At 39.9% G+C, this 20,217-nt stretch overlaps 1 protein-coding gene across 1 annotated transcript in view; it reads right to left on the minus strand.

The window, feature by feature from the left end:
* C9 (complement C9) overlaps positions 1-16,800 on the minus strand; it is a 64,268-nt gene extending 47,468 nt beyond the window's left edge. Inside the window, exons 1-3 of the mRNA XM_069095985.1 lie at positions 16,583-16,800; positions 2,383-2,500; positions 714-855 (exon numbers count right to left, since the gene is read on the minus strand). Of these exons, the coding sequence (XP_068952086.1) occupies positions 714-855; positions 2,383-2,500; positions 16,583-16,659 (337 nt within the window). The 5' untranslated portion in view covers positions 16,660-16,800. The remainder of the gene's footprint in view (positions 1-713; positions 856-2,382; positions 2,501-16,582) is intronic.
* Positions 16,801-20,217: the final 3,417 nt, after the last annotated feature.

Here is a 20,217-nt window from a genome sequence, read left to right on the forward strand (position 1 = left end):
AATAAAATGCTTTTTGATTCTTTACCATTTTAGGATGCCATGTGTATCACACCGAAGGAAACCATAAGTCTCCATCTACTATGGCATAGGGGAATATCATGTTCATGCCCAGGTGCACACAATGTGTATACATACGTGTGCATAAAACTCTAAAGACATATGAACTCTAAAGACATCCAATGTCTTCGACTGGTAAAGATGGAGGACAGTACGGATAAGCTTGAACTCTTTCAATGAGATATATCAAAGGACCTTTAGAGGTTCTCATTAAACTAGGAATTTAATTCCTTTCACTCTTGTGTACAAACAGAACTGACAATGAACAATCTGTGCCCAGGAATGTCAGCCAATATCCACATCCAGAGAAAGAGCTACAGAGTCTGAATGTAGATTGAAGCAGACTACTTGCTCTCTCTCTTTTGTGTTTTGTTCTGTTCCTTCTTTCTCGTTGTTCACTCCATTGGTTATAATTCTTCTTCACAACTTGACTAATATTTAGTGTGAAGATATTTGTAGAGCCTATATCAGATTATATGCCTCCATGGGAGAGGGAGGGAGGAGGAGAGAGAAGGAGAGAAAATTTGGAACTCAAGGGATTGTGGAACTGAATGCTGTAAACTAAGAGTAAATAAAGAAATTTAATATGGAAAAAAAAAGAAAGTCAGCCGAGCAATTTGCTCCACACTGGTGAATTGAAGTGATAGAAACAATACCTGTTTCACATTTAAAATCATTGCCACAGTCATATTCATCTTCACAGATGCTACCAGATTCACAGCTACGCCTCTCTCCCAAAGAATATAGGCACCTCTTCCCACCAAACTGACCAAAGGCCTCGATGGTCCGTGAACGATACTGTTTAAAAAAAAAAAAGACTGGTTGGTCTTTGAAAAATATGAGGAGGTTATAAATACCACAAAAGGTATTTATACAACTGGCTGTCAGGGAAAAAAAAATATTCAAAAACTAATGTGAAATAGGAAAAAAAGCAGTCAGAAATGAGTTTGAAATAACATGTTTTGTGATGTACACTGACATTCTTTTGGTGGTAATCTTTAAGGATGTCATCATGCCTATTCTGTATATTGCTTTCTACCTTTTCAAATGGTATTTCTTTGCAAAGAAATAGTCAAATAATTTCAAATTACTATCTACTTTTTAGGTCTGTAACAGTTGAGGTATCTCTATATTAGAGAAAGAAAAGAAACCCCTTGTTGGGTGACACTTTGTGTTCAGCAGGGACAGTCTTGTCATTTCAGGAAGATGCATATCCCTTAGCAAGGTGCAAGTGATACAAACTCCATAGGACATGTCTCAGTCCAAAAAATAAGGGGTTCCTTTGATCACCCCTGAAATACTTGATCACTACTGCTACATGTATATCTGCAATTAAAAAAAAGTTAATCTTTTAAAATAATTTTTATTTATATCTTTTGTTTCTTAACAAAATCCTCACAATTTCTCAAAATGGTCCTCCCTTTCCTCTCCCAAAGAGCTATCCCACGCAACAGATGTTTAATTGTTAATCTTTTAACATGATTGATGATATTCTGAGAGTAAATAATTGGGGTTCCTAATTATTGTTATTACTGATTTATTCTTACATTTTTTTGATGAATTTAACTATTGAATTGTTTGATATATACAAAAAGGCTATCTGTTGCACATGTTTTATTTTTCCCTTCACCATTGAATGATGAGATAGGTTGGGGTCTTGGTTGCATAGGGTTTTAAAAGCTAAGCAGAGGGATTAATATTTGTTCCTAAGGATAATAGGAAATCCAACAGGAGCTGATTGTGTAGGATGGTTATATGATCAGATATGCACTTTTAAGGAAGTTTACTTTGGCAGCAAGATGAGACAGAGGTAAAGGTGTGCTGTACATTGAGAGTTTTGAGGAGGCAATCAAGGTAAGAGACTTTCCCAGGGTCACACAGCTAGAAAATGTTTGAAGCCAAATTTAAATTCAGGTCCTCCTGACTTCAGGGTAGATGCTCTATCCACCGCACCCCCTCGTTGCCTCCTTGGGTGGTGTCTTCTTGTTGGTGACAGTTTATGCCTGGGGAGGCAGAAGAGTTCTCAGTTCTTCTGGCTTTCTTACTGATCTTGATCTGAACTCCATATAATTCTTGTTTAAACAAAGGGGGAATACCCACCTTCACAGAGACTTGATTTTTCTGGTATTAGAACAAGTGCATTATTTAAAAGCGGTTCTCATTGCACTTCCCCCTACCTCACAAAGAATGGCACCCTAAGGGGCTGCCTACTTGGTTAATAGTCCTAGTCTGAGACCTGAAGGTCAAACCCTCTTTCCTGCAATGCCAATCCCTGAAATCCCATTCATGGATGCTGAAAAAAAAAGGTAAAGGTCTATGTCTTACCATTTCTTTTTGGCAAGGGTTACATGAAGACCACTGACTCCAGGAACTCAATTTGCAGTCTATAGGAGCAGGGTCCCCAGCTTCTCTTGGTAACCTGTTTAAAGTGGCTTCTGAAAATCTGAGAGAAGAGGACATGTGAAAGCAGCAATCAGAAATGCCAGTGGGGTGGTTTTAACTTCGTAATAGCTTTTCAAGTCCAGATTTCTCCTTTTTTCCCCTCTTTTCTGTACAACATTTTGAAGTTTTGAAAGAATATTAGATACCACCTAGGTATTGTTTTGCACATAGGATTACTCATTGTTTGTTGATTTGAATTGGATTGACTGGGAGTCAGATTAGCTAGGTTTTCTTCCCAACTAACTGTATGACTCATCTTAGAAGCAATAGAAAGCAACAGGCAAATCACTTAAACTCTCTGGGACTCAGTTTTTTGTTTTTGAATTTAAAAACCTTCAACATACATACATAAAACATGTATGTGCCAAAAATACTTTATAATTCTTCTTTAATACTGATAGTATCTTCTTAAGACACTGATAATCACTCCTTCCTTCTTCAGATTCTTTCTTTGATTTCCCTATTGTACTTTCTCCTTCTTCTTTCTCTCCTGTTCTCTGACTCTGAGAACTGCAAGATCTCAGAACTTTCATCTCCCCATTCTTGGACTACAGTGATAACCTTGGCTGATCTCCCTGCCTCTGGGCTCTTCTGCTCCCTACTCTATTTTTCCTCCAAGCAGCTGCTGAAGGGATTTTCCCAAAGCACCCTCCCGAAAATGTCACATTCCCAATTCAATAAAACCAGCGACTACCTAATACCTCCAGCATCACAATGTGATTTTCAGTTTGACTTTTAAAATCCTTTCCAACCCTACCTTTTTTTATCTTTCTAGTCTTCTTAGTCTTTATTTCCCTCCAAATTATTGATGATCCAGCAGCACTTGCTTTCTTCAATCGATTAATGATCAATAATCAATATTTATTAAGTACCTACTATGTGTCACTAGGGATACAAAAGTATATAAAAGAGAATCCCATTATTTTCTGTCCCCTGTGCCTAGAATGTTCCCTCTTCTCACCTCTGCCTATTAGCTTCACTGGTTTCCTTTAAAACTAAATTAAAATCTCATTTTCTTCAAAAGTTCTTTTCCATTATCAGATTGCATGCCACCATGGTGGGGGGGAGTGGGGAATGGAAGGAGGGGGGGAGAATTTGGAACTCAAGGGATTGTGGAACTGAATGTTGTAAACTAAAAGAAGATAAAAAAAATTTAACAAGATAAAATTTTTAAAAAGTTCTTTTCCGTTCTCCACTGCTAATCTTAGCCTTCTCTATGAGAATGCCCTCCACGTACTCTGTACGTTTTGGATCAATACGCAGTTATTTGCTCACTTTGGAAGGTAAGCTCCTTGAGTCCAGGGAATATTGCTTTTCTTTGTATTCCGAGCACTCAGTACCATGTCTGGCGCATAGTAAGCACTTTAATAAACTCTTCTTGAATGATTATAATGAAATACTATTGTGCTATAAGAAGTTATAAGCAGACTGATTTCAGAAAAACCTGGAAAAGCTCACACAAACTGATGCAGAATGAAGTGAGCAGAACCAGGAGAATGCTGTACATAGTAACAGCAATATTGTATAGTGATCAATTATGAATGACTTAGCTATTCTCAGCAATACAATGATCCAAAGAACTTAGGATGAAAAATGTTATCCACATATAGGGAAAGAGTTGATAAAGTCTGAATACAGATAGAAGCATATTATTTATTTATTATTTTTCAGGGTTTTTTTTTCTGATTTATGTCTTCTTTGACTAATGACTAATATGGAAATATGGTTTTCATGATCACATATGTATAACCTCTATTTAATTGCTTACTGCTTTAGGGAGGGGGGAGGTAAGGTAGGAAGGGAGAAAATTTACAACTCAAAATTTTTTTTAAATGTTAAAAATTTTTACATTTAACTGGGAAAAAATAAAGTATTATTTAAAAAAAAATAAATGCTTGTCAACTGACCAAATTAAGTCCAATGTTACAGGAATTCCCTGTACTATATTGGCAACCTCTAGCCTCCATTTGAAGGGCTTCAGTTATCAGGAAAACATTACTTCCCCAAATAGCCTGTTCCACTGTGGGGCAGCTCTGATTATGAGGAAGTTGTCCCTTATATTGAGCCAAAGTCAGCCTTTATGCAATTCATGCCCTTTGCTCTGATTTTTGCCCTCTGAAGCCAAGTAGAAGAAGTCAGATCCTTCCTTCATAAGACAATCCTTTATGTATTTGAATAAAGCCATAATGTTCCTACTCCCTTAAATAGGGCAAACATTCCTAATTCTTTCAATCTCTCTTTTGTCATGAGCACCATTCCCCTCACTATCCAGATTATTTTCCTCTGCTTCTTCCTTCTCTTGGTCCAGGGACTCTAGAAGCATGAGAGAAAGTGTATGGTCAGGAATGCAGTGTCTTCTGTGAGAAGTCAGGTCTCCATGAATATAAGATGAAGAGTGTGAGAGGAATAGTTCTAAAAGGAAGTGAAGTTTGCTATGGATAGAACAAGGGTTCCAAGGGTAGAATGGAGGGGAGAGAAGATCAAGACATGGACTTAGGAGGAGAGGACTGAATTGGATGGGAATAAGAGTTGACAGTGGTAGAAAGGATTTTCTTTTTAATCCCAGAAGCTGTAGGAAGTCAGTGAAATGTCTTAAACAGGAAAGTAGCATGGTCAGAAATGTACTTTAGGAATATCAGGTGGCAGCTATGTGGAGTATGAAATGGAGGGAGAGATGTCAGCCTAGATTCAGGAAAACCAATTAGGAGGTTAGTGCAATGGTCTATGTCAGAGGAAACGAGGGCCTGAACTAGGGTGGTTTTGTGATTAAAGAGAAGGGGATGGACAACAGAGATGCTGAGGAGGTGAAAATGATGAGATTTGACAACTTATTGAATATGGCATGTGTATGAGTGTGGAAAGTGAAGAATGACTTCGACATTGCCAACCTGGGTGATTGAGAGAATGGAGGTACCAGAAATAGGACATTCGATCCAAACATGCTCAATTTCTGTTCCCCTTGGTATTCCATGCCCTGCCTTCATGCCTTTGTCTATGGTTTTTACCTCATGTATAAATCCCAGGGTTTACCTAAAAAACCTTAACCCTAACCCTCCTCATTTTTTTTCTTTTTGTAGGGGCAATTTGGGTTAAGTGACTTGCCCAAGGTTACTCAGCTAGTAAGTATTAAGTGTCTGGGGCTGAATTTGAACTCAGGTCCTCCTGACTCCAGGGCCAGTGCTCTATTCACTGAGCCACTCCCCTCCTCATCTTTGTCTGAAAATCTCCTTATTTTCCTGAAAGATTCTGTTTAGAAGTCATCTACTATGGGAGGACTAATGATAAGTGATGCTGTCTTCCTCAAATTTGTTGTTGCCACTCAGTCGGTTCAGTTGCGTCCAACTCTCCGTGATCTTATTTGGGGTCTTCTTGGTAAAGATACTGGGAAGGTTTGCCATTTCCTTCCACAATGGATTAAGGCAAACGGGTTAAATGACCTGCCCAGGGTCACATAGCTAGTGAGGGTTGGTCTTCCTGACACCAGGCCTGGTGTTCTACCCACTGTGCCACCTAGCTGCCCCCCTCCTTGAATTAGCTTGTAATTTACTTATCCATGTACGTGCTGTGCTCTCCAATAGTACTTATGTTTCTTGAATTCAGGGATGGGATTTAATTTTTTACTTTGTATCCCCAGAACATAGGAGAGTACGTTGTATACAGTATGTACTTTAAAAATATTTTTGAATTAAGTTAAGTAATGGCTTATAAGTACAAAGGATGTGAATTTAAAAAAACTGAATGTGTTCTACAAATGTTAAAAAGGTTACTACTCATGGACTGCTGCAGCTCCCCTCTTCAGTGAACTCATTTCTCATATGGCGAAAATCCTCTCTTTTTTTTCTTGCTTCAAGTTTTTCCTTCTCCACCTGTCCGTCTCCCTGCTGTGCTATTAGCATTAATGAAGACATGTTTATAAAATACTTTTGCTACACGAAAATGAAATGTGCTAATCAAGTACAAATTATTCTCTAAATATTTAAATCTCAGCTGGAAAATCATGGCTGAGATCAAAGTGATATGCACCACCACAGCAGGTGAAGGCATCTCTAAGCTCGCAATGAATGCATCACAGAGGAATGAGATGTCATTGATGAGGGCTCTGCCCTCTCAGGCTTTCTTGAAGGAAGGGAGAAGGTGGGGGCGGGGATTGTGGCTCTTCCATCCCAATAGAAATACATGTTTTATAGTGCTGTCCTATGAGAATCTGAACAATAGGTGGACCCAGGGAGGTAATCCCCTGCAGTGTGAAGGAGCTAGCAGGGTCCTCCGAGTCCATGTAGTCCAACCCCCTCAGTTTGAGGATCAGGAAAATAAGACCCAGAGTGGTTAAGTGACTGCCCAAGGTTACACAGGTTGCCACAGGTTACAGTATGTGGTTAAGTCAAGATCTGAAGCTTGGTCTTCTTTTAATATTGTACCACAGTGATAGTAAGTGGAAGAATTTAGTTCTGTGTAGAAAAAATTCAGGTTCAATGCAATTTATTCAATCAAATCCAAAAGTAACAAGTAGTTATTTACACAGCAGAAACTTAATACATGCTTATTTGTTTCCTTCCTACTACGTGCCAGGCACTATATTAAGTGCTATGCAAAGCCCCCAGGGTGTTTCCATTACAATAAGATAGCTGAGACACAAATACGTCTGATTAAGAAAAGATGGTAGACGAGTGAAATGCTTTAGAGACCATGGAGTGATTGCTTGCAGTTGGGGTGGGGGTGGGGAGTGAATCCAAGAAGGCTTTCTTAAAGAGGTAGCATTTGAATGAGCTCTTGCCTTAGATGAATAGAATTTTGACAAGTGGATATTAATTCCTTGGCATGGGAAGGAAATGCATCAGAAGTCACTATCAGAACATAATGAAGTATGAGTTCAATAAATTTTTGTTAAATTAAAATTACCCTGGTGGCAGCAATGAAAATTGGTGTTTTAGGTGTCTGATTCGGAGCTATGACCACAGCCTTTTCTTTTTGTGAGTGTTTGGAATATGTCCAAGATAATATTTTTCTTAAATGGCTTCAAATCAAATCCACAAGCATTTATCAAGTGCTTATACTATGTATCAGGCACTGTGCTAAGGCTGGGAAGACAAGAAAAAGAAAAGGACTCCCTCCTCTCCAGGAGTTCAGGAGGGACAGCATTAAAACAGACTATAAACAAGCAAGCTATATATGAGATAAATTAGAGAAAATCTCAGAGGGAAAGGACCAACATCAAGGGGGACCGGGAAAAACTTCTTGGAGAAGGTAGGACATTAAGACTTGAAGGAAATATATAAAGAATTGAGCCAAATTTATAAAAATAAGAACCATTCCCCAATTGACAAATGGTCAAAGGGTATGAATAGGCACTTTTCAGAAGAAATCAACGTTATCAATAGTCCCGTGGAAAAAAATGCTCTAGATCACTACCAATTAGAGAAATACAAATTAAAACAACTCCAAGGCACCACTCCACACCTACCAGATTGATTAATATGAGAGAAAAGGAACATGGCAAATGCTAGAGGGGCTGTGGAAAAATTTGGATACTGATGCACTGTTGGTGGAGTTGTGAACTGATCCAACCATTCTGGAGAGCAATTTGGAACTATGCTGAAAGGACTATAAAATTGTGCATATCCTTTGACCCTGCAATACCACTACTAGGTCTGTATCTCTAAGAAATCAAAGAAAAGGGAACTTCAGCTTCTCCATATAGAAATTAGAATAATAGTAACAGGATTATTGTGGGGATCAAATGAAATCATGTTTACAAAATGCAAATTGCTATTATTATGATTAGGAGTGCATAGTATACTAAAGCTATATGTTTTTACTGTGAGCTATTGTTATTATTAGGGAATGGGATAGGGACCTGACCAGTGATTTCAATAGTAGAGGGAATTCCCAGATGAGGAAACTCCATCTATCAATGCAAATTGGCACCTTTTCTGCAATTTTTAGTTTTAGAACAGAGTTTCTTATTTGTTTTTGTGTCCTGGACCCCTTTGGAAATCTGATGAAACTTGTGGATACCTTCTCAGAGTAGTGTTTTTAAGTGTGTAAAATAAAATACATAGGATTACAAAGAAAACCAATTATATTTAAGTAGTTATAAAAAATTATTTTTAAGTTCATAGTTCCTAAGTTAAGAACTCCTGCCGAGAGTTACCTAAATTAGGACAGAGAGGTTAAATGACTTGTCTGGAGTCACACAGATTGTGTGAGAGGCAGGGCTAGAACCCAGGCCTTTTTGGCTTGAAGGACAATACTTACTATTCACTATCTCATCCTGACTCTGACATTATTATTATTAGGAATATATACTAGACTATATTATTAGGAATATATACTGGATTATCTATGTGTGTGTGTGTGTCTCTATATGTATTTTATATATACATATATATTCTTGATTTTGAAATGTAGTAAAAAGGTTGGTAATCATGTACTTCTCCCTCCCCTTGCTAGGTCTCCAAATAGAAGCCTACGGGCACTGAGACTTAAAGCCAAAGAAAGCTTTGTGGTACAGCTGCTTGGGTCAGGAGACCCAGGCTCAAGGGGCCTTCTCTCCTCCTTGGAGCATCTGAGCATGGCAGGCACCAAGGGTGAGGGACTTCAAAGGCAGTGCAGCCTTCCCAGGGTACGCATGGGATCTCATGTCTGCCCAGCAGGGCACCGCACAGCCTGGAATCTGGACTGTTCAAATTGATTTTTCTGTTTAAGAAAGGGTCAGGGTAAATAAGTGAGGTTCAAATGATGGTGACTCCCCTCCCCACCCTCTTCTGGTAAGCCAGGTTCCTCAGTAAATGAAAATATTTTCCAAATGAGAAAATGATTCTTTGACAGGGGATGGAGGGAAGGGTGTAATGATTGAATTAAGGAAAGCTTCACTGCAACAGTTTAAAAAAGGAAATGGAAAAAAGATATGTTTTTCTTTTCACATAACAGAGAAAAAAAAAGACAACTCTCATTAGACATCTCTATATACATTGGACCCTCCATACATCATTCTTTATGGAATGGAATTTGGTAGGAAAGAACCATTTGAATCCTCGTCAAGAAGGTTTAGTTACAGGGCAGCTAGGTGGTGCAGTAAATAGGGCACTGGCCCTGGAGTCAGGAGGACCTGAGTTTGAATATGCCTCAGACTCTTAACACTTACTAGCTGTATGACCTTGGGCAAGTCACTTAATCCCAAATTGCCCTGCCTTCTCCCCTTCAAAAAAACAAAAAAAAAACCCCAAAGTTTAGTTACTATAGCATAATGAATAGTGGTGCTGCATGGATTGTAGTGCTGGACCTGGAGTCAGGAAGACCCTGAGCAAGTCACTTAACCTCTGTCTACTTTACTTTCCCTATCTGTAGAATGAGGATAATAATAGCACCTACCTTTTAAGGTTGTTTTTGTTGTTTTTGTTTTTTAGGATAAAATGAGATAATATTTGTAAAGAGTTTTGCAAATGTTAAATCACCATATGAATTCTACCTATTATTTTTATAAGGTGGTCTCACCTATACAAAGGCTCCCCATTATGGACTACTAATACTGGAGAGCTTCAATGCCCTTTCAGTGATTATATCTTAGCTTTGGCAGCATGAAAAATGATCAAGGCTCATTTGGTTCAATTCTGAATTTTGGAAGGCACAGAAATATGTCTGCTTAGACATCATAAGGAGAAAAGCTAATCTTTGCTGCTACTTCAATAGTCTTCCCCCAGTAGAATGTAAGCTCCTTGAGGGAAGAAGTTGTTTTTGTGTTTGTGTTTCTAGTATCTAGCAGAGCAGTGTGTACGTTGTAGGTGCTTGATAGATGTGAGTTGAATTTAATTAATTCCCCTTCATTTCTGAGCTTATGCTTACATTCTGCTTAATTTATGCTTACATTATATACATTATGCTTAATTCCTGAGCTTATGCATGCATTTATCAGGTGCCTAGTGTAAGGAAGACAGCTGTAAACTAAGCAACATTCAGATGGAAAGAAGGAAAAATTCCCTTTTACATTCATCCCCAAAACACAGTCAATAAAAGGGCTATGAAGGGGCTCAGAGAGGCCAGTAGGTTCATAACAGAGGATGCTGGAAAAGAGTGGAATTTCTTTTCTTTTTTTACCTATAAAATGGTCATGGAATGGTCAAAGCTATTTGGCTAAGACATTATCAGAACCATATTTATAAGTGTGTTGAAACATTTCTATCTGATTGGTCACAGTTTCCCTCTTATGAGTGAATTAAAGTAGAGTCTCCGAAAAGCCTAGCCTAGTACCTATGGAGCATTCAAATGCCTTTTGATAACTGAACTGACCAAATGTTGGGCTTATCCAGAGTGCAAAGCCATGCAAATCAAGTCCACAAAAAACACAAAATTTATGATTTGGTTGTCCTGAAAGAGTAACTAACAAAATCAACAACTGCTCCCAGGCTCAGCAGATGCTGTTTACATGTGACAATAGCTAATGTGTAGACTAGGTCAGCAGGCCTAGCTACAGGCACACACTGATCTGTGGTCAATGATGATCCCTTACAACATAGTGAAAGAGCACTCCCCTCCAACTCCACCTCTTCCTAGAAGCCTTCCTTGATCTACCCAGATGGATGATCCTCTCCCTTTCCAACCTCATGTTGCACTTTGTCGAGACTTCTCTGATACACTTACATAATTTTGTATGATACTTCCTCGTATCTGGCTTATTTCCCTGTTAGACTATAAACTCCAGGAGGGCAAGATCATGTATTTGATGCAGTGCTGGATTTGGCATCACAGGGCTCAGAGTCACTCCCTGGCTCTGCTGCTTATGGACCCATCTAACCTTGTGCAAACTATTTTGTCTTTAGGTCACAGACTCTGCATTTTAAAGTTTTGTATGAGATCAACTCCAAAATTCCTTCCAGTTCTGAATCTATGATCTTAGTGGGAATTAGGTGGTGCAGTGTATAGAATTCTGGGACTGGAGTCAGGAGGACCTGAGTTCTAATCTGACCTCAGACACTGAATAGCTGTGTGACCCTGGGTTACTTACCCTCTTTGCTTCAGGTTTTTCATCTGTAAAATGGAGATTATAATAGTACCACCTCCCAGGGTTGTTACAAGGATCAAATGAGATTATACTTGTAAAGTGCTTAGGACAGTGCCTGACACATAGCAAGTGCTGTATAAATGTTAGCTATTATTATTACTTGGGACCTAGTATAGCATCCTACACGGAGCAGATGCTTAATGAGTGTTGGAGAGCTGTTGATAGTCGTGACAGGTGATGTGTGTGCCATGTTCACATAGTAGATAGAAAGGTGGGAATGTCTTCTTTTTATGATAAATAAATAAAAGTTCTCCAATTTCACCTACCCTTTGCCATTCATTGAATGTTTGCTAGTCAGGCAGGTATATTACATAGGAACCTAACCAATCTCACTTCTGATTAACTCTAACATCATTATGAGATGAAGGGGCACAGGAGCCCATGTATCTTATTTCATGTCTTGCTTACACATTTTCCTCTTTCTTGGAAGCCTTTTTTCATATGTATTCAACAATGCCACAGAAGGTTCTGGTGCGTGGATTCCAAACAGGAATTTATGATACATTAAATGCCAATAAAGTCATGACAACTTGCTATCCCCAAATGTCTTTTGAACTTTTAGTTAAAATGTGAAATGAATGCTGTTCATTCTCTCTCAATGAGTGAAAAAGGGATGACGTTCATTTATGGAGAAGGACCTTCTGGGTTAGTAGGACTGTTTAGTTTAGTTTAAAAAGATACTAATTAAACATTTATTATGCACAACTATTTGCCAGGCTGGTGCTGCAGAGATAAAGATGAAAATCGACAGGGTCCCTGACCTCACTTTCTGTGATACTCAACTAGAGGAGGTCTGTATTGATTAAGGAGATTTAGAGGCATCAGAATCCACATCTCTCCTATGACAGTGTAGCAGGATTTGGATGTTGACTACTTTCAAGAGGAAGTCAAAGTGGGGTGATCACCTGTAGTAACTATAGGGGCCTTTCCCAGGTCTTTCCTTTTTTTTCTTTTTATTATTTTTTGAGGGGGTAAGGTGGGGGAAGACAATTGGGGTTAAGTGACTTGACCAAGGTCACACAGCTAGTTAAATTTCAAGTGTCTGAGGCCCAGTTTGAAATCAGGTCCTTCTGACTTCAGGGCCAGTGCTCTATTTACTTTGATCCCTACCAGGTCTTTCCTATGAATGAACTTCATGAAAACATATGATTGGAAAGGCCAATATGACTCACTTGAGACGTAGTGGTATATCAGAAGAATATAAGTTCCTGGTGGGCAGGGCTTCTGTCTTTTCATTTCCAGTGCCTAGCACAACATATGGTATACAGTAGCACTTAATAAATCCTTATTGTTTGACCGATTGATCTTTGCCCAGTTGCATATAAAAGGATTTTATACAAACTGAAATAGGCCTGGAACACTACAGAGGCTATACATCCCTTTCTTTCCATTTCCAATGACAGTATTCTTATCCAGGCCATCGTTATCTCATACCTGGGTTAAGATACTACCCTATAATCCTTCCTATGTATGACTTCCAAAGGATCCCAAAAAAATCATTAATTTCTTTTAACATTTTTTCCTTTTTTTAAAATTGTAAACTTAACAGTCATCAACAAATAAAAATTTCAGGATACAGAGAACAGGGAAGGGGACTATAAAAGAAATTGTAGGGTTCCATTGTGTAGAATTTTTAAAAAGAAATATGTATTAAGATTCAGTTTTATTCTTCCCTGGCTTTTAAATGTAAATTTTCCTGAAGTAAACAAAAACAAGTAGGAAAATTGAGCTTTGAGTTTAAAAATATTAACTTGTAAGGACTTAAGAATAATAAAAACAAGAATTTTCACCCCAAAATTGGAGAGAGGCAAAGTGGGTAATGAAGGGGGTCTAGAATCAGGAAGACCTGATTTCATATATTACACCAGACACTTCAGTGTTATCTGTGTGACCCTGGGCAAGTCACTTAACCTTGTTTGCCTCAGTTGCCTCATCTATAAAATGAGCTGGAGAAGAAAATGGCAAACCACTCTAGTATCTCTGCCAAAGAAAATCCCAAATTGAGTCACAAACAATTGGACATGATTGAAATGACTGAACAACAAAACTACCTCAGTTTTTCAAACATATCATGAAAATATCCCACAAAAAGGCAATAAGTCCTATCAAAACCATCTCTCACTTTTCAAGTTTGGGGAAAATAAACCCCCAGCCTGATTCACAGTATTACTCCTTTACCTCTGGATGGTCTTTAGTGAGGGAAACTCAGAGCAGAAGCACAAGACCACAGGAAGCCAGAGGCACTAGAGAGGGCCTAATTTCACTTAAGATTCTTATGAGTGTGTCTAATTGCCCAACTAACCTGACCATCTATTAATTACTGACCTAGATTACTTCTAACTCAGAATACCTCACTCCTTGGGGAGTGTGTCATAAACATAGGTCGTCACAGGTCTCTGGAGAGTGGAGGTCCCAATCAATTAGTTCTCCACCCAGTAACTGTCTCCTCGTGCTCCCCTAATCTCTGTGATTTACAGTTGTCTTAGACAAAACAACCCTCTACTTGGTAGCTCCAAGAATACTCTCATCCCTGTCAAGGTCAGCCTGACCTTTCCACAGTACCCACCCTCCCCAAACTCCTAGTCTAAGATTCTGCAATTCTAATGACTTCCCCCCAGTCATTTTCCTTAGATCTCTTGGTAGTTTTTGACATGATCAACCACCCACCCCCACCTTCTGGATTCACTTTTTATTCCCTTCCCCTTTCTCCTCTCCACATAATCCACTCAGTTGTAAAACACTACTTTGGGATCAAGCTGTCCTGATTGTGGAGTAGTGTATTGCAACTCACCCAAATGACCATTATCTAGCTTGCCTGCCTACTCTGGTACCGCATACATATGTGGATCATTGATCATTTATTATATTGTTCAGAAACATGAATTGTTATACTGTTTAAATCCAATTGATGTGATTAGAAATTGTTTGCACCCAGAACATTGCCGTGACCTCAGTAACCCTCCAGGAATGTTGGAGAGGGCCACAAGGAATTTTGGGTTCCCCTAGGAATGTTTGTATTTACTAATAGCCATCTCAATCTAGTTTGCTTTCAAGTTGTCCTCTCAGCAAAATTGCTTAACTGAGTACATATGTTTCAAGTGTGGGTTCCCTTCTCTAAATCCTATATAATAGCAACCTTCCAGAGCTGAGAAAAGGAACCACACATCCTTTGCCACTCTCCCTCCTCTACCAAATGACCTAATGCATTTCTTTCTAAAACAGTTTCAGATTTGGGGGGTTTGTTCTCAAGAACAATATCTGAGAACATTAATCAAATTAATGATTCTGGATGGAACATGACAATCAACTACCTTGTGGCTTTGCTCCCCATCTCTGTGACCATTCAGGTGCTGGGTAGGTGCTGTCTCCTCTCCATTAGGAAAGAAGCTTTTAAGGACAGTGGTGTTCTTCCTTTTCTGTCTCTTGTCTCTTGTGGATGCTTAATACATTTTTTTCATCCATTAACTCCTGCTCAGAGAATTGGGTCCCCAGAAGGCAGGTACTACTAGTCATTTATTTTTTAACTAAGACTTTAAGATTACAGATTTAAATCTGGAAGAGACACTAGGGGTCACCGAGTTCATTTTGTTATTTGAGTTCATTTCATCATGCCTGACCCTCTGTGACTCTATCTGGAGTTTTCTTGGCAAAGATACTAGAGTAGTTTGCCACCTCCTTCTCCAGATCATTTTATAGATGAAGAAACTGAGGCAAACAGGGTTAAATGACTTGCCTAGGGTCACACAGGTAGTAAATTGTTTGAGACCAGATTTGAACTCAGAAAGATGAATCTTCTGGACTCCTGGCTTCTTACTCTATTACTGTGCCACCTAGCTGCCTCTCATTTTACAGATGAAAAAACTAAGGCCCAGAAAAATAAAATGACTTGTCCAAGGTCACCAACAGATAGTAAGGAGCCGAGCAGGAATTTGAACTCAGGATCCCTGACTCCAGATCCAGCCTCACCTCACTGGGCTATGCTGCTTCTGGGATATTGCTCTCTGCCCCTGTCTTTGCCATTCTTTTTCAATCTCCTTTACTGGTTTTTCCTCCATCTCCTAACCATTAAGAGGAGGAATTCTCCAAATCCCTGCCACAGGTCTACTTGCTCCATACTCTTTCTCTTGGCCATCATATTAACTCCCTTCAGTTCAATAATCACCTCCACGTAGGTAACAGCCAGACCTAATCTATACCCTAATCTCAAGGCTTGTACCTCTTACTGCCTGCTGGACATCTCAGCCTGGTTGTCTTGTCAGCAAATTCAAACTCAAAATACTCAGAACAGTCCTCACTATCTTTCTTCTGAAACCCTCCATTTTTCAACCTGCCTTATTTCTGTTAAGGGCACTACCCCCTCCCCCACTTTCAGTCCCCCAAGTTCTCAACCTCAGAGTCTCAACTTCTTTTTATGCCTCTCCCTCCTCCTGCCTACCCAGGTACTTGTTAAGTCCCTACCATTCTACTTCCATAACCTCGCTCACCTATCCCCTTCTCTCTACTCACTCCTTGGTTCAGGCCATCATCACCTCTAGCTCAGACTATCATAATAGCCTAATTGGTCTCCCTACTTCCTGTCTTTCCCCTGCAATGACTTCTCCCTTCAGCCTTGCCTCCCAGAATCCTTATCATCCTCATAGGATACCCCCTCCCCTCTTCTGGGAAGCCTTTCCCAGGCCCCACTTGCTAATTCTGTCTTTCCTTCTTAGATAACATACATTATACTTATCTCTGTATAAAATTGTATCCCCAGTTCTGCAGGCTCTTGGAGGCTAGGCTATCATTTTTATCTTTTGTGGTTCTGATCCGAGGTGCCTAGAGCTGGAGCTGGAAAGGCCCTTAGATCCCATCTAATCTAATCCTCATATTATACAGGAAGAGACCGAGGTCCAGAGAGGTTAAATGATGCCCAAAGTTGTGTGACAAGGCTGAAAGATTCAAACCAGGGAAGAATCTTAACTAAGTGTTTAGTTGGATCAAATGAAATCACAACTACATAGCAAAGAAGGAAAGTGATGGGCTCACCTCATCATAGCTCCATCCATCAAAAGACTTATTTCTAGAATCCATATTAGAAATCCAAATCTCTGGTCAACAGACATGCTGCTTGTCTCTTAGGCAGTTGCCAAAGGAGTGGCTGTGATTGATTTTGTAATCTATTTTCAGTGGGTAGGACAGAAGACTCCTAAAGTATTTCCTGTCACTGGTCAGTCATTGCTGATTCCTGTAAAGAGGACTCCAAAGTCCAGTCAAAGAAAAGTGAATGTCCTGTTACTATGATCTTCTGTAGATTCGAAAATGAGATTTCCGTATCCTGGTTCTAACTTAGTTGAGTTGGATGGGCCTTTCTGGTTCTGTACAATATGTGCTTTGTGTGACCCTGGGCAAGTCCCTTAACCCTGTTTGCCTCCGTTTCCTCATCTGTGAAGTGAGCTGGAGAAGGAAAAAGCAAATAACTTTAGTTATCTTTGCCAAGAAAACCCCAAAATGGGGTGAGACAGGACTGAAACAACAAGAATGACGATAATGACAATTCCTAGTAAGGACTGGAACTTTAGCTCTATTGTTTATAGATGGTCACAGAAATCTTATCTAAAGCACTTACTTTGAGTTAGAAGCACCTTCCAGCTCCACATCTTGACTTTCCCCATCATGGTTTTGATATATGGCAGGTTGGTCTAAGAAATTATATGGGAATTTGGGGAAATTTTCTGGAAGCCATAGACATCATATGAAGGCCAGCAGATGAAACAGAAATTTAGAAACTCAGAAATGCATAAAATATATGTATAGCATTGTATAATATATCAAGATATTTTATCTTTTAATACTGCACATAGGCACAATTTCTTCTTCTCTGGTATGAAGGGAGAGTCAAAAGATTTTAAGCAAATTTTCCAGGTTGGGAGATACCTCATCCCTAAACCCTATGATGTGGAAGGGATAAGTGTAGATTAGGAATAGTAGTGAAGAGGTTACCCATAAAGAGGATTAGGGTTGCTCTGGAGACCCCAAAATACCAACATGCTGGGTCCTGCTGAATGAATTCAACTCAAGTCTTCTCAGCCAAAGAAAAGTAAAGTTCATTAAAAGTTTGCTTGTATTAGACACAGAGTAAGTCTGTGCTAGGTCATTCTATGGCGCTCTCACTATTTCATGGCGCTCTCACAAACATGAAGACAGAATGGGGTCTTATAAACAGAAGGTTGTGGGAGGAATCTAGGGGTGGTCTAGGGGAGGAATTTGGGGAGGGTCTTCAGGAGGAGTTAATGAGATCAATGAGTGATTAAGGGTGAGAAGTTGCTGGAGGCTGCATGGAGAATACAGACAATGGTGGGCTAGGCCAGTTCAAGGGTGGATGGATATTTTGATAGGCTCAAGGGTGGGAAGTAGATGAACAGTGGAGGGTTAGGCTAGTAACTATGCTAGAGTTAGTAGTTAGCAGTTAGTAACTAGGCTAGAGGACTGGGCCCAGCCACAATGTAAGGCTTATTGCCTCATGCAAATGCCTCATCAAATGGGATGATTTAATCAAGAGTCCAGGGGAGGTTCCCAGAGCCTTTACTTCAAGGACTCAAGGAGAGCTCGAGGGGGCTCCCAGAGCCCATACCTCATCAGGAGGACAGGCCAGCTGTTATGGGAATCTAAGATCTTCCCTGCCTCTAGGCCCTTTGATAGGTTTAAGTGACCCTAAGAACCTTCCTTGATTTGAAAATATACTCTGCCCCCTAATAAGCTGAATGTGGTCACATGGAGCCTTGTGGTGGGAGGCTTGTTTTTCAGGAATACCCACACCTTGGTGCTCTGTGATTGGGCAGTGTGTTAAGAGGTCTGTGACATTCTCTGATGCAGGAGAAGGCTATATATACCCTGATGTGAGGTTTTGTTTTAGGGCTTATTTTGAGAAGAGTTATGTGATTTGACCAGATGAGACTCTGGGCAACCCCCCGCCCCCCCTCCCCCCAAGAACAGCACTCCCCCCCCCCCCCCTCCCCCCCTCCCCCCCCCCCCCCCCCCCCCCCTCGCCACACACACACCAGGTTTGAAAACCCAGATGCTGGTACTTCTCTCTCTGGTAATGGTGACTAGGTATGGATGTCATGGTCAGACAGTTGGAAGCCTGTCTGCTGATGTTTCTCTGTATTTGCTGTCTTCTTGTAACTTCTGCTTGTAACTTGTTTGTAATCTCTAAAGTTCAGGGTGCTGACTTTTCCCCCTGAACTACGTAAATGATATATGTTTGATTGATTAGAGGAAGATTGTTAACCCATTTTGAGTTACTTTCCTTTAGAAAAGCAGATCTAAGAACCTGTGTTGGCAGCTACCCTGGGTATGCTAGGGTGCTTGCTGCTACACCAGCCCTTCTCCTGGGGTGGTAGAGCACCTATTGTTGGACCCAGTGTTACTGCTGACATTCCCCCTCCCCAATTCCATTGCTTTTGCTTTGAATGAAAGAATTCTTTGTTACCTCTTTTCAGACTCGAATCCTTTTAGCCTTATCACACTTAAGGAATGACAAATATCATAGGATCATAGATTCAGAGCCTCACACTTAGAGGTCATTGAGGTCAAACCCCCTCCCCCACTTTATGGTTGTGGAAATTGAGGTCTAGAGAAGTTAGAACAATTTGCCCAAAGTCACAGAGATGACTAAATGAAAGCCAGAGTGTGAACCCAGATCTTCTGACTGCTCTCAAGTTTCAGGCTGCCTTGTTCAATGGTATTAATTCATACTCACTCAAAAGCCAAGAACAAGAAGGAATGATCACACAATTTTTTTCAATTTTTCTTTTTAATTCTGAAAATAACTCCTGACATTTTCACAATAACAGCAATGAGGTTTGACAATTTTTAAAAACAACCACTTTTTGTGTGAGTGTTTTCCTAGAACATAGCAAATTATTTAAAAACCAAACAAACCCTGAAGTTTATAGAGGTTTTTTTCAGTGCAATCACAGAGCTCAAAAAGATTTGTTTGCATTTTTAGGAGCTTGTATTTTGGATGTAGAGATATACAGAGAGAAATGTTTTAAAACCATTAAAAGGTAGTGATGCTGCTGTGCACTGGGTGAGGCACCTAAAATTAGGAGAGATCTGAGTTCAAATTCTGCCTCTGGCATTTAGTAGTCCTGTACCCATGGGCTAGCCATCTAACCTGTATGTCCTCTGCTTCAATTTTCTCATCAGTAAATTAGAGTGACAAAGTCTCTAGGTCAGAATGAGATAAGACACATTAAGAATTTTGCAAACTGGAAAACACTATATAAATGTCCTTCATTACTATTAGAAAAGTAAACCCCTTTCCACACTGACCCAATATGGTATATTTATTCACTAATTCTTGGTTTGGTTCTGGAGTTAGGAGAACCTGAAAGGAGAATAGGAATAGGCTAAAGGTCCCAACCTTATTTATAATTTCAGGAGAAAAAGCTGTTCTTCTTCTTCCCTCCTTCCCTTTCTCCCTTTCTCCTTCCCTTTCCTTCCCTTCCTTCCTTCCTTCCTTCCTTCCTTCCTTCCTTCCTTCCTTCCTTCCTTCCTTCCTTCCTTTCTTTCCTACTTTGTTTCCTTCCTTCCTCCTTTGTTTCCTCCCTCCCTCCCTCCTTCCTTCCTCCCTCCCTCCCTTCCTTCCTCCCTTCCTTCCTCCCTTCCTTCCTTCCTTC

Source organism: Petaurus breviceps, unplaced genomic scaffold, assembly GCF_028583685.1.
Source record: "Petaurus breviceps papuanus isolate PSGF00001 unplaced genomic scaffold, PetGlider_PUasm1.0 229, whole genome shotgun sequence".
NCBI classification, from domain to species: Eukaryota; Metazoa; Chordata; class Mammalia; order Diprotodontia; family Petauridae; genus Petaurus; species Petaurus breviceps.